The 15263-nt window shown below is 44.1% G+C and overlaps 1 protein-coding gene across 1 annotated transcript in view; it reads right to left on the bottom strand.

Annotated features, from left to right (window-relative positions):
- Positions 1–15263, bottom strand: part of vma12 (vacuolar ATPase assembly factor VMA12) — a 31007-nt gene that overhangs the window by 15243 nt on the left and 501 nt on the right. The window contains 3 exon segments of the mRNA XM_072590115.1: positions 1570–1659; positions 2787–2860; positions 14931–15164. Coding sequence (XP_072446216.1) covers positions 1570–1659; positions 2787–2860; positions 14931–15164 — 398 coding nt within the window.

Here is a 15263-nt window from a genome sequence, read left to right as displayed (position 1 = left end):
TCCTAGTTTGTCCAATCCCCTAATATAACTCAGTCCTGGCAGCATCCTTGTAAACTACTTCTGCACTCTTTCCAGTTTAATAACATCTTTCCGAAAGGGTAAAGTGAAGACTGGAGATCAGAGTCGAGAGTGTGGTGCTGGAAAAGCACAGCTGGTCAGGTATTCGGGGAACAGGAGAGTCAACGTTTCAGGCATAAGCCCTTCATCAGGAATCCTTCTGAAAGCAAGGTGACCAAAACTGAATACAGTACTCCATGTGTGGCCTCACTAACATCCTGTACAACCGCAACATAACTCCCCAACTGCTATACTCAATGCCCTGACTGATAAAGGCCAGTGTGCCAAAGCCTTCTTCACTGCTCTGTCTACCTGTGACTCCACTTTCAGAGAACCATGCACCTGAACTCCAAGGTCCCTCTGTTCCACTACACTCCTGAAGGCCCTACCATTCAACAGGAAACTTCTACAGGAATTTGACTTTCCAAAATGCATCTCCCACTTATCTATATTAAGGTCCATTTGCCATTTCTCAGCCCACTTCCTCAGCTGATCAAAGTCCTGCTACAATTTCTGATAAACTTTCTCATTGTCCACGATACTGACTATTTTAGTGTCATCTGCAAACTTACTAATCACGCCTTGTACATTCTCATACAACTCATTGGTAAAGATAACAAACAGTAATGGGCCCAGCACCGAACCCTGAGGCACTCCACTCGTCACAGGCCTCCAGTCTGACAAGCATCCTTCCACTATTACCCTCTGCTTCCTACCATCAAGCCGATTGTATATCCAATTTGCCAGCTCCTGCTGAATTCCATGCGATCTCACCTTCCAGAGCAGCCTACCATGTGGAGCCTTATCAAAGGCCTTCTTGAAATCCAAATAGACTATGTCTACTGCCCTAGACTCATCAACCTTTCTGATCACTTCAAAGAACTCAAACAAATTTGTTAGATAGCAAAGGTTTTTTTCCCTAGGATGGAGAGTTCAAAACTAGGGAGCATATTTTAAAAGTGACAGGAGAAAGATTTAAAAGGGACCTGAGGGACAATGTTTTCACATAGAGGGTGATTTGTGTGTGGAATGAACTGGCAGAGGAAGTTGTAAGAGCTGTGTACAGTTACAACATTCAAAAAACATTTGGATGGGTACATGAACAGGAAATGCTTAGAGGGATATGGACTAAACACAGGCAAATGGGACTAGTTTGGGAAACTTGACAACATTGGTTGGAACGAAGGGTCAGTTTCTGTGCTGTATGACTCTATGACATCACAATTGCCAATTTTCATAACTATCCATCCACTAATGTCCTTTAGCAAAGGAATCTCCCATCCATACTCAATCAGGCCTACATGTGACTCCAGGCTCTCAGCAACATGGCTGACTGTTAACTACCCTCTGAAATGGTCAAGCCGGCACTCAGTTCAGAAGCAAGTATGAATGGGGAATAAATTATGTCTTAGCCAGTGAGATCCACATCCACGAAGGAATAAAACAAAGAATAAAAAGATCCAGCAAATGTGAAAGATAGAAAATTAGAAATATTGAAGTAAGTGATAACACCTGGCAGTTGACATTTTTGGTAATGCGTCTATACTCTTCGTTTGCAAGGTTTGCTTTGATCTTTTCCAATCGGGCTATCAACTCTGGGTTCTGAAAGAGACAACCATGTGACATGAGAAGAGGATATTTAAACATTTCATAACTTGCTAAATATTCAAAAAGACAAGACTCCCCATCCAGCTTCCCCACTTGCCCACTCCTACTTGGTCAAGGTTCCCCGAGTGTTGCTGTTCACTCACACCTCAGCCAAGTAAGTGTTCTGTGGATGCCACTGGAGTCAGCAGGGTGCAGACCCAAGCATACCTACTCTTGACATCAGCATCCAGACACATGAACGGAGCAGTATGAAGTGATGGATCATGGTCAGCATTTGGAGCGTTGCCGGCATTTTGTACAGGAATGTTAAGGTTAACATTTGTTAATTCAGCACAGACTGGGAAGAGATTTGGGGACTTTCTCATTAATAAGACAATGAGATATTGGGAATTGAATATCAGTTAAAAGCAACCTGACATCCTCGCTGCACTCTTGGAGTGGCCAAGAATTGATCAGTGATTGGTAGAGAGAATTTTTAAAGATCACCATTTTATGGCCACCATTGACACCCTTGCATTAAACCCCCAATATCGACCCCAATTCAGCTCCAGCCTAAAATTAAATTTTATATTCCCAGCTTCACTCAGAACACATAATAGTCATATAGTAGGTTCTATTGAGGAGTTTAGGGGCTCAATACTTTTCGTTCAGGGAATTTCAAATTATTTTTAAATGATTGAGAAATCCAGATGAAAATCCAAAGACCAAAGTACAGGACAGCACAGGTGAACCACTGTAGAATAAGGATAAAGTAAATTTAACACATGACACCAAACCTAGGTTTTAAAGGACAGAGATGTGAGGAATTCTACTCCTGACCAAGAGTTATAAACTTGATAAGAGAGATAATCATGCATAGAGATCTGGAATTGCAGAAATTACCAAAGCAGCAACTGATTATAACAGCATTCCTCAAAGAAACATCCAATGACCTATATGACATCAGCTTATACAACTGATCAATACAACATGCTAAAGGATAACAGTGTTGAGATTTCTGTTATATCTCAAAAACAAACCAACACAATGATTTTAGATGGGAGGAGGAGGGGGGAGGATATTGCTGCCCCTAAGGATAGCATCAGTCACATCCCTTTCGGTGTTTAAGTGAGTATACCCACCCTCTCTGGCAGCTTTACTTCTGGTGTGAATATTTCTGCTCCTTCCACAAGTTCATGCAGATACACAGGGAACCCTGCAAACAAAATAACATCTTGTATTTACATAGCACCTTAAACATGCTAAAAGTGCTTTAGTTTCATCTTTATCTATGGTTGAGACAATCCAAGGTGCTGCATGAGAGAATAGTATAACACAGATAATAACACTGAGCTACACTAGCAGAAATGAAGAAAAATGACTTTGGTAAAGAGGGAAGTTCTAAAAGAGAAAAGCAAGGTAGTGAGGTAGAGAGTTTAAGATAGGAAGTCCAATGACTAGGGTTATGCAACTGAAAGCATAGCCACCAATTAATTAAAAACAGGTATAGTCAAGGGGAGAGTATTAGATGAGTGTTAAGACTTCAGGAGGTTGTGGGGCTGATGTGATTACAGACATACAGAGGGATGAGACCATGACAGATTCAAAAACAAGAGTGAGAATTTTAAAATCAAGATTTTTTAGCTGAGAATCAGGATAAGTTACTGATCACAGAGACTATAAGAGAATGGAACGTGCTGAAAATGAAGACACGGGAAGTTAAGGAATGGAGTTCATGACTGGGAGTGAAGACAATGGCTTCTATCTTCCAAATAAGACCATAAGACCATAAGACATAGGAGTGGAAGTAAGGCCATTCGGCCCATCGAGTCCACTCCGCCATTCAATCATGGCTGATGCGCATTTCAGCTCCACTTGCCAGCACTCTCCCCGTAGCCCTTAATTCCTCTAGACAACAAGAACCTATCAATACTGAATTGGAGGAAATATTTTCTCATCCTGTACTAGATGCCAATTAAGGAATCTAGTAATATTAAGACAGTAGATGGTTTAAACAGTATATCACATAGTACAAGTTATAGAACATAGGACATAGAACAATACAGTGCAAAACAGCCCCTTCAGCCCTCGATGTTGCTCCGACCTGTGAACTATTCTCAGCTCATCCCCCTAAACTATCCCAAAATCATCCATGTGCTCATCTAAGGATTGTTTAAATCTCCCTAATGTGGCTGAGTTGACTACATTAATATTCCACACCCTTACCACTCTCTGCGTAAAGAACCTGCCTCTGACATCTGTCTTAAATCTATCACCCCTCAATTTGTAGTTATGCCCCCTCGTACAAGCTGACGTCATCATTCTAGGAAAAAGACTTTCACTGTCAACCCTATCTAATCCTCTGATCATCTTGTATATCTCTATCAAATCCCCTCTTAGCCTTCTTCTTGCCAATGAGAACAGACCCAAGTCTCTCAGTCTTTCCTCATAAGACCTTCCCTCCAGACCAGGCAACATCCTAGTAAAATATAGATGGATAAACAACACAGACATGAGGAGACAGAATGGGTAGTGCAGTAGAGCCAAGTAATGTCGGGTTGCCTGTTAAGATTATCCATCGGTTGGTTGATTATTGTCTGGGATGTTTTTAGCTGTCCTTTTTTGGGGTGGCTATATCTGTGGTTAAGATGTATGGAGAAGAGGTGTGTGTGTGTGTGTGTCTGTGTCCATTGTTAACTCTCAGAATGTAAATAACATGTTTTCTTTATCAGTGAATTGCCTGGGACTGGGGCATGGCCTCAGCTGAAAGGTGCCAAGATGGTTGCGAGGATTGGGAGGATTGCCCCCTATGGGTAAGGGGGGGGAGCTCTCTAGTGAATTGGGGTTTATTTGGGTGTTTGTTTAAGTTAAATGTAGTGGTTAGTTTTTTTAGTTATAGTAGTTTTCACAGGAGTAGAATTTAGATTTTATAGAGTTAATGTTTTCCTCGTTTGTTGCACTTCAGATAAGCTTCCTCCTCTTGGGGAACCAAAGGCTGCCCTGGACAACCATGGCTAGTGATTTGTTCAGGTGGTGAACTTGGAACTTAAAAAAGGGAGCCAATCCCCCCTGAAAAGAAAGAAGGTGCTGTCAAGCCCTAGGAAAGGGTGGACATTGCCCTGCTGCAGGAGACGCATCTAACCAATAAGGAACATCTGAAACTGCAACGGGGGGGGGGGGGGGGGTATGAAGGGTATTAGTCTCCTCCTTTACCTCAAAGTAGAGGGTTTATGCTGGTAAGAAAGAACCTCCCATTCCAGGTAACTGAGCAAATTAAGGACGAACATGGATGGTTCATTATTCTTAAAGCTCTAATACACGGAGAAGAATATGGCGTCCTGAATGTTTATTGACCCCGGTGCATCCTCTTAAATTACTAATTTATACAGTTGCTAAACTGATGAAACTTGGGGTGCGCTGTATGGTCATAGGAGGGGATTTTAACTGCCTAATGGATCCCGGGGTAGACAGGATGCCGAGGGGCCTGGCAGGTTCACCCGCGTAATCTCGACAGTTGGTGAAAGTGTGAGGATTTGGGATTGGTGGATGTGTGGAGGCATCTCCACCAGAATGGAAGAGACTTTACTTTTTATTGCAACCCACACAAGTGTCACACGCAAATCCACATGTTCCTTATGCCGTTGGTCTGTTTGGACAGAACATTGCTTTGCAAAATTGGGAATATAACTACCTTGGAGGTTGTGCCACTGTTTTTACCATGTTAACATTAAGTGTGGTAGAATAGATGTAAGGCACTGAAGCACGGACCCATGCCTGTTAAGGGATAGCAAATTTGTTGAGTACATTTCAAGAGAGTTCAGGGCCTTCTGGGATATCATCTCGGATACAGCCAGTAATCCAGCAATACTTTGGGAGGCCATTAAGGCACATTTACGAGATGTGATCATTTCATTTTCAACAACGAGGAGGAGGCAGGGGGGTGGTGCAGCTGCGGATGTTGGAGGCCCAGCTGAAGGTAGCTGAAGCATATTATAATGGGCCTTCATTGGTCAAGCTGCAGTGGGTCATGGCTCTCCAGGCTGCTGTCGACTCATTGCACACACAGGTGGCAAAACAAAAAGGGGTCTCCTTTGCTAAGCAAAGGTTGTTTGAATTTGGAGATAAGCCAGGTAGATATCTGGCTAGAAAGAACAATGCTTCCCAATCCATTATATCTATCAGAGAGAGGGCTAGAACAGTTACCTGTGAGTTTAAAAAGATCAGTGCTAGATTTAGGGAATACTTTGCAGAGGTATACCGGTCAGAGGGCAGCGAAGACGGTGCAGTGAGAATGCAGTCCTTTCTTGAGAACCTGGACCTCCCCAGTAAGAACGTGGAACAGTCCTCCCTGTTAAATGTGCCTAGGACCTGATCAGGTGTACCCGAGAACTCTGTGGGAAGCTAGAGAAGTGATTGCCGGGCCTCTTGTTGAGATATTTGTACTATCTATAGTCTCAGGTGAGGTGCTGGAAGACTGGAGATTGGTAAATGTGGTGCCACTGTTTAAGAAGGGTGGTAAGGACAAGCCAGGGAACATTAGACCAGTGAGCCTGACATCAACTTGGTGGGCAAGTTGTTGGAGGGAATCCTGAGGGACAGGATGTACATGTATTTGGAAAGGCAAGGACTGATTAGGGATAGTCAACATGGCTTTGTGCGTGGGAAATCATGTCTCACAAAATGGATTGAGTTTTTTGAAGAAGTAACAAAGAAGATTGATGAGGGCAGAGCAGTAGATGTGATCTATGTGGACTTCAGTAAGGTGTTCGATGAGGTTCCCCATGGGAGACTGATTAGCAAGGTTAGATCTCATGGAATACAGGGAGAACATTTGGATACAGAACTGGCTCAAAGGTAGAAGACAGAGGGTGGTGGTGGAGGGTTGTTTTTCAGACTGGAGGCCTGTGACCAGTGGAGTGCCACAAGGATCGGTGCTGGGTCCTCTACTTTTTGTCATTTATATAAATGATTTGGATGCGAGCATTAGAGGTAGAGTTAATAAGTTTGCAGATGACACCAAAATTGGAGGTGTAGTGGACAGTGAGGAGGGTTACCTCAGATTACAACAGGATCTGGACCAGATGGGCCAATGGGCTGAGAAGTGGCAGATGGAGTTTAATTCAGATAAATGCAAGGTGCTGCATTTTGGGAAAGCAAATCTTAGCAGGACTTATACACTTAATGGTAAGGTCCTGGGGAGTGTTGCTGAATAAAGAGACCTTGGAGTGCAGGTTCATAGCTCCTTGAAAGTGGAGTCGCAGGTAGATAGGATAGTGAAGAAGGTGTTTGGTATGCTTTCATTTATTGGTCAGGGTATTGAGTACAGGAGTTGGGAGGTCATGTTGCGGCTGTACAGGCCACTGTTGGAACACTGCATGCAATTCTGGTCTCCTTCCTATCGGAAAGATGTTGTGAGTCTTGAAAGGGTTGAGAAAATATTTACAAGGATGTTTCCAGGGTTGGAAGATTTGAGCTACAGGGAGAGGCTGAACAGGCTGGGGCTGTTTTCCCTGGAGCATCGGAGGCTGAGGGGTGACCTTATAGATGTTTATAAAATTATGAGGGGCATGGATAGGATAAATAGGCAAAGTCTTTTCCCTGGGGTGGGGAGTCCAGAACTAGAGGGCATAGGTTTAGGGTGAAAGGAGAAAGATATAAAAGAGACCTAAGGGGCAACCTTTTCACGCAGAGGGTGGTACGCATATGGAATGAACTGCCAGAGGAAGTGGTGGAGGCTGGTACAACTGCAACATTTAAGAGGCATTTGGATGGGTATATGAATAGGAAAGGTTTGGAGGGATATGGGCCAGGTGCTGGCAGGTGGGACTAGATTGGGTTGGGATTTCTGGTCGGCATGGACAGGTTGGACCAAAGGGTCTGTTTCCGTGCTGTACATCTCTATGATGATACAAGAGGTGCAGGAAGCAATAAAACATCTCCAGGGTGGCAAAGCACTGGGGCCAGATGGATTCCAGAGTGAGTTTTATAAGGAATTCATATGTGTGTTGGTAAAGCCACTATTGGGGATGTATAGCTATTCACACACAGAGGATTGTCTTCTGCCCTCTCAGGAAGGCTAACATCGCCCTTATTTTCAAGAAGGGGAAAGACCCTAAGAATGTGCTTCATACAGACCAACTTTGTTGTTGAATATGGACTTTAAACTTTCGTCAAAAGTGCTGGCCCTGAGTTTGGAAAAGGTATTGGCCTATATTATTAAAGAAGATCAGACGGGTTTTACCAAGGGCCGTAGCTCCTCCAACAATATCAGGAAGGTACTCTACATAATGCAGGTATGACGTCAAAAATTGATCCTGGGTTTGGTGATCTTCCTAGACACAGAAAATGTGTTTATCTGGGTAGAATGGGCGTCCCTGTTTGGGGCCCTAGAGAGCTTTGGTCTGGTGGGAGCCTTTGCTTGGTGGGTCGCGGTGTTGTATAATGATCCCAAGGCAGCAGTCATTACAAATGGTACAAGTCAGATAACGTTAGTATTGGGAGAGACAGCTGGCAGGGATGTCCTCTTCCACTGTTATTTATCTTGGTAATTGAGAAGAGGGGGATAGGTGGTGGTGGTCGACCTTCCAGGCTTGAAGAGATATTAAATAAGCACCCTGTGAACATATCTGGGTGACTGGGTACAGGAGGATTCGGGGTTGATTTGGCTTGAAGTTGAAGCCTTGCAGCCAAGATGTCCCCTTGTTAATTCATTGATAAGATGAAATCCGTGTCTGAAGTGTAAGAGCCCAATCATTTTGAATACGGTGAAAGCTTGGAGGATAATGAGGCAAGACCTCATCGTTTACCCCATTGGTGGGAGCCCCAGGATTTAAACCTGGGGCAATGGACTCCGGCTTTAGGCTATGGGAGAATAAGGGAATCTCTTGTTTGGGAGATTTATTCGAGGGGGGGGGACTTGATGTCATTTAGCCAACTGAGTCAGAAATATGGACGCCTCCTTGCAGAGCACTTCAGGGAACATCTCTGGGACACCCGCACCAATCAATCTCGCCACCCCGTGGCCCAACATTTCAACTCCCCCTCCCACTCTGCCGAGGACATCGAGGTCCTGGGCCTCTTTCACCGCCGCTCCCTCACCACCAGACGCCTGGAGGAAGAACACCTCATCTTCCACCTCGGAACACTTCAACCCCAGGGCATCAATGTGGACGTCACCTGTTTCCTCATTTCCCCTTCCCCCACCTCACCCCAGCTCCAACCTTTCAGCTCAGCGCTGCTTCATGACCTGTCTGACCTACCCATCTCCCTTCCCACCTATCTACTCCACCCTCCCGTCTGATCTATCACCTCCATCCCAATCCCCATTCACCTATTGTACTCTTTGCTACCTTCCCCAACCTGCTCGCTGACCTATCACCTCCAACCCCACCCCATTCACCTACTGTACTCTTTGCTACCTTCTCCCCAGCCCCACCACACCCCATTTATCTCTCCATCCTGGAGGCTTCCTGCCTCTATTCTCGATGAAGGGCTTTTGCCTGAAACATCGATTTTCCTGCTCCTCGGATGCTACCTGACCTGTTGTGCTTTTCCAGCACCACTCTGATCTAAACTCTGGTTTCCAGCAGCTGCAGCTCACTTTTGCCTGAGAAAGCAGCAATAGCCAAATTTGTTGCATCACGATTGACTCAGTTGCAAAGGGGCCATTAGAAAGTGTGGGAATGCAACAGTGAAAGGGAATATAAAGGTGTTTCTATGTTCACAAACAAGAATAGTATGTTGCCTCGCTCATGCTAGGTCAAGGAAATCTAAGAGGAGCTACAGGCCATTCTGGAGGGGGAAGGTAAACAGCCAGTGGTGATGGCACACATTGGTACAAATGACAAAGATTAAAAAAGGAGGTACTAAAATCAAACCTTAGAGAGTTAGGAAGTAAGTTTAAAGTAGAAACTTAAATACAGCGATCTTGGGATTGGGATCCTTGGGGCTTTGGGACTGGATCTGAGGAAGGTTAGATAGTACAAATTGGACAGGTTACTCCTGAGCAGGGCTATCCTAGGGCAGCATTCAGTCAAATGGTTGGGGTGGTTTTAAACTAAAATGGCTGGGTAATGGGAACCTATGCAGGGAGTCAGAGGAAATAGAATCAAGGACAAGAACAAAAGACAGGAAAGGGAACAAGAAAAGTGATTGATAGACAGAGGAAGCAAAGGCCAGGATCAACAGGGACACAGTGAAAAATGAGAATGGGACAAGTAATATTAAAAAAGATGAGGTGCAAGGCTTTGCTTCTTCATCCACAGAGCATTCACAATAACATGAATAAATGAATGTATGAATTACACAAATAGATAAAAACAAATATAACATAGTTGGGTCTTGGAGACATAGCTGTCGGGTGACCAGGGATAGGAAGTGAATATCTGTCAGGAGGGAGTTACTCTGGGAGTTCTCAACATTGATTGCAGACCTCATGAAGCCTTGTGATTTCAGGAAACATAAGCAAGGAAACTTCCTGCTAATTACCACTTAACCTGCCCCCACTGATGAATCAATACTCCTCCATGTTGAACAACACCGAGAGGAAGCGCTGAAGGTAGCAAGGATGCAAAATGCACTCTGGGTGAAAGATGTCAACGTCCACCACCAACAGTGGCTTGGCAGCAGTGCTACTGATCAAGCTGGTCAGGTCTAAAGGACAGAGCTGCTAGACTGGGTCTGCGGCTGGAATTGAGGGAACCAACAAGAGGGAAAAATATACTTGACCTCATCCTCATCGGTCTGCCAGCTGCAGATGCATCTGTTCATGACAGTATCGGTAAGAGCAACCACCACACAGTCCTTCACATTGAGAATAACGTCCATCGTATCATGTGGTACTATCACTGCACTAAATGGGATAGACTTCAAACAGATCTAGCAACACAACACTGGGCATTCATGAGGCCCTGGGGGCCATCAATAGCAGAATTGTACTCCAACACAACCTGCAAACTCATGGCCTAACATATCCTCCACTCAACTATTAGCAACAAGCCGGGGACCAACCCTGGTCCAATGGAGAGTGCGGGAGGGCATGCCAGGAGCAAAGCAAGCGTACCTAAAAATGAGGTGTCAACCTGATGAAGCCAAACAGAACAACTTATATGCCAAACAGCATAGATAGCAAGTGATAAAAAGAGCTAAGCAATCCCACAACCAACAGTCAGGTCCAAGCTCTTCAATCCTGTCATATGCAGTCGTAAATGGTGGTGGACAATTAAACAACTCACTACAGGAAGAGGCTTCACAAACATCCCCAACTCAATGATGGAAGGGACCAACATATCAGTGCAAAAAGGTAAGGCTAAAGCATTTCCTGTCATCTTCAGCCAAAGTGCCAAGTGGATGATTATCTTGGCCTCCTCCCGTGGTCCCCAGCATGACAGATACCAGTCTGTAGCCAAATCAATTCACTCCAAATGATATCAAGAAACAGTTGGAGGCATTAGATACTGCAAAGGCTATGGGACCTGACAACATCCCAGCAATAGGACTGAAGACTTGTGCTCCAGAACTTGTCACTGCCCTAGCCAAGCTGTTCCAGTCCAGTTACAACACTGGCATCTACCTGTTAATGTGGAAAATTGCCCAGGGTATCTCCTGTACGTAAAGAATGCATGGCCAATTACAATCCCATCAGTCTACTTTGCAATTTTCGAGAAGATTTGTAGCTCAGGTTGAGGTTCAAGGTTGTAAGTTTGCTCGGTGAGCTGGAAGGTTTGTTTTCAGACATTTCGTTACCATACTAGGTAACCTCATCATCACCAGAGGCTCACTGATGAGGTTACCTAGTATGGTGACAAAAGGGCTGAAAACAAACCTTCCAGCTCACCGAGCAAACTTACAACCATCAGTCTCCTCTCGATCAAGGTGTCATCAACAGTGCTATCAAGCAGCATCTGCTCAGCAATAACCTGCTCAGTTTGGGTTCCACCAGGGCCACTCAGGTCCAGACCTCATTACAGCCTTGATTTAAACATGGACAAAAGAGCTGAATTCCAGAGGGAAGGGGAGAATGACAGCCCTTGATATCAAGGCTGCATTTGACAGAGTGTGGCATCAAGGAGCTCTTGCAAACCTGGAATTAATGGGCATCAGGGATAACTCCTTATTGGATTGGAGTCATACGTGGCACATAGGATGATGATTATGGTTGTTCGGGGTTAGTCACCTCAGCTCCAGGACATCTCTGCACAGGTTCCTCAGGCTAGTGTCCAGGCCCAACCACGGTGGCACAGTGGTTAGCACTGCTGCCTCACAGCGCCAGAGATCCGGGTTCAATTCCCGCCTCAGGCGACTGACTGTGTGGAGTTTGCACGTTCTCCCCGTGTCTGTGTGGGTTTCCTCCGGGTGCTCCGGTTTCCTCCCACAGTCCAAAGATGTGCAGGTCAGGTGAATTGGCCATGCTAAATTGCCCGTAGTGTTAGTTAAGGGGTAGATGTAGATGTAGATGTAGGGGTATGGGTGGGTTACGCTTCAGCGGGGCGGTGTGGACTTGTTGGGCCGAAGGGCCTGTTTCCACACTGTAAGTAATCTAATCTAATCTAATCTAATCTTCAACTGCTTCATCAATGACCTTCCCTCCATCATAAGACCAGATGTTCGCCGATGATTGCACAATGATCAGGACCATTTGTGAGTCCTCAAATACTGAAGCAGGCCATGTTTAAATGCAATAAGATCTGGACAATATCCAGGTTCAGGCTAAAAAGTGGAAAGTAACATTCGTGCCACATAATTGCCTGGCAAATACCTGTTCTATTAAGAGATGATCTAACCACCATTGCAGTGGTGCACGATCCTTAGCTCCTTCCAAATCCACTGACTAGAAGGACAAGGGCAGCAGATACACCATTACCTTCAAGTTCCCTTCCATGCATTCACTATTCTGACTTAAAAATAAATCACACTGAGTCAACACCCTGGATTTCCCTCCCAAAGGCATTGTGGGTCAACCTGCAGCACACAAACTGCACTGCTTCAGGAAGTATGGTCACTCCACCTTCTCAAGGGCTGTTAGGGACCAGCACAAATGCTGGCCAGCCAGTGACATCCATGTCCTGTGGGCAAACATTGCTTAAAGAGATGACAGTGGAAAGGCAAAGAAAAGCATACTAAGGGCACAAGTGAACTCCAACAATTGTTCATTCCTGTCTCTTGCAAAAGTGAAATGGGAAAGATAACCAAACCATGACTGACAAGGGAAGACAAAGGTAGCATTAAACCCAAGGAAGAGGCATACAAATTGGCCAAAAAAAAAGTAACACACCTGAGGAGTGGGAGCAGTTTTGAATTCAAAAAAGGAGGAAAAAGGGATTCATTAAGAAAGTGAAAATAGAATATGAGAGTAAGCTTGTGGGGAAGTTAAAAAAAAATGACTGTAAAAGCTTCTACAAGTGTATGAAGAGTAATAGATTGGTGAAGACAAATATAAGTCCCTTACAGTTAGAAACAGGGCAATTTATAATAGGGAACAGAGGAATAGCTAAGCAACTAAACTTTGCGCTCACAAAGGAGGACTCAAATAGCACACTTGAAATGCTGTGAAGACAAAGTCTAGTGAGGAGTAATCTACATCACAGAATACTTAAGGAAGTGGCCTTAAAAAAAGGCATTGGTGGTCATCAAAGCTTCTACAGACTCTGAAACAGTTCTTACGGATCGGATGTTAGCTAATGTAACCAAGAGAGAACTGTGAATTATACACCATCGAGTCTGACACCAATAAGGAAAATATTAGAGTCCATTGTAAAAGAATTAAAAGCTGAGCACTTACAAAACAATGGCAGTATTGGAAAAAGTCAGCACAGATTTACAAAGGAGTTGCTCGACAAATCTACTGGAATTCTTCAAGGATGCAACTCAAGAGTTGTTGAAGGGGAGCCAAAGGATATGGTTTATTTGGACTTTCAGAAGGCTTTCAACAAAGTCCCAGGTAAGAAATTAGTGTGTAAAATTCAAGTTACATGGGATTGGAGGTAGTGTGTTGAAATGGAAAGAAAACTGGTTGGCAGATAGGATACAAAGAGTAGGAATAAATGGGTCTTTTTCAAATTGCAGGCAGTGACTAGTGGGCTACCACAGGGATTGATGCTTAGACCCCAGCTATTCACATACAGAAATTATTCAGGTGAGGGAACAAAATGCAATATCTCCAGATTTGCAGATGACATAAACGGGGGGAGCGGGGGGAGAGTTGTAAGAAGATACGGAGGTGCTTCAGTGTGATTTGGATAAGCTGAGTGAGTGGGCAACTGCATGGCAGATGCAGTATATTATGGGAGGTTGTCCACTTTGGGATTAAAAACAGGAAGGCAGATTATTATCGGAAACAAACAAAACAAAACATATTGGAGAAACTCAGCATCTGTGAGAGTTAAAACAGAGTTAATGTTTCGAGTCCAGTGACTCTTCTTCTGGCCTCTTACCTGCTCTTGCAACCACAGTATTTATATGACCAGTCCAATTCAGTTTCTGTTTAATGGTTACCGCCATGATGTTGACAGTGGGGGATTCAGTGATGGTAATGCAATTGAATATGAATGGCAATGGTTACATTCTCTCAGTGCCAGGCAACTGTGTGGTTTGAATGCTACTGGCCATGTATCAGCCCAAGCCTGGATATTGTCCAGGTCTTTTTGCACTGAACACAGACTGCTTCATTATCTGAGTTGTCACAAATGGTGCTGAACATTATGCAATCATCAGCGAACGTGCCCACTTCTGACCTTAAGTGGCCCTAAGATTTGAATGATATCATCATTCCTTCGCTGTCACTAGTTCCAAATCCTACAATACCTTTGCTAATAGAACTGTAGGTGTCCCTACACCCAAAGGACTGCAACAGTTCAAGACAGTGGCTCACAGCTACCTTCTGTACGGCAGTTTGGCATAGACAATAAATATTAGCCCAGCCAGGACACCCACTGCTTGTGAATGAGTAAAATAAAAGATACAGAATAATTTAAACAGCTATGGAAAACATGACTTTTATTGTAAGTAAAAGCAAAATACTGGAAATACTCAGTAGGCCTTGCAGTATCTATAAATAAAGAGAAAGCTTTGGCAAAACCAAAGTTTGAAAAGAGATCAACCCTGAAAAAAAGAGATAGTGCAGTTAATAATACTGGCTAAAGGTTGAGGAACTTCATCAGAACTGTGCCAGCCATGGTTCAGCAGAACCATACCAAATTTGGACAGATAATAATGTACTAGATAAGATCTAATACACAGCAGCCATTCTATTAACACAAAGATAACTATTCCAGAACTAGATTACTCACCTTTCTCTTGTAAGAATTTATGAAGTTTTCTCAGCAAGTCGAAGGAGACTGTGCCGGGGGAATGGGTACTGTTGAGGCAGGAGTGGAGTTCAGAATATAGATCCTCAGGGATAGAATGATCCTCTTTCAGGACAAGGTCGAGTTGCTGCTTGAAGCAATCTCTGACTCTCAGAGCACATGCCATTGTCCCCTGAGCAACCAAGACTGGACCAGACAGGGTAGTAAGGAGACAACCTGTGAACAAGTTACACACAGACATTAAAAAGAAACAGGACAATTATTTGAAAAGAAAATTCAATGACAAGTAGTTTAAATGTAACACCTCCTAGAAAT

This window comes from Chiloscyllium punctatum, chromosome 19 (genome assembly GCF_047496795.1).
Source record: "Chiloscyllium punctatum isolate Juve2018m chromosome 19, sChiPun1.3, whole genome shotgun sequence".
Lineage (NCBI taxonomy): Eukaryota > Metazoa > Chordata > Chondrichthyes > Orectolobiformes > Hemiscylliidae > Chiloscyllium > Chiloscyllium punctatum.
Note: the sequence above shows the minus strand (reverse complement) of the source record. Positions and strands in the feature narration are given on the sequence as shown.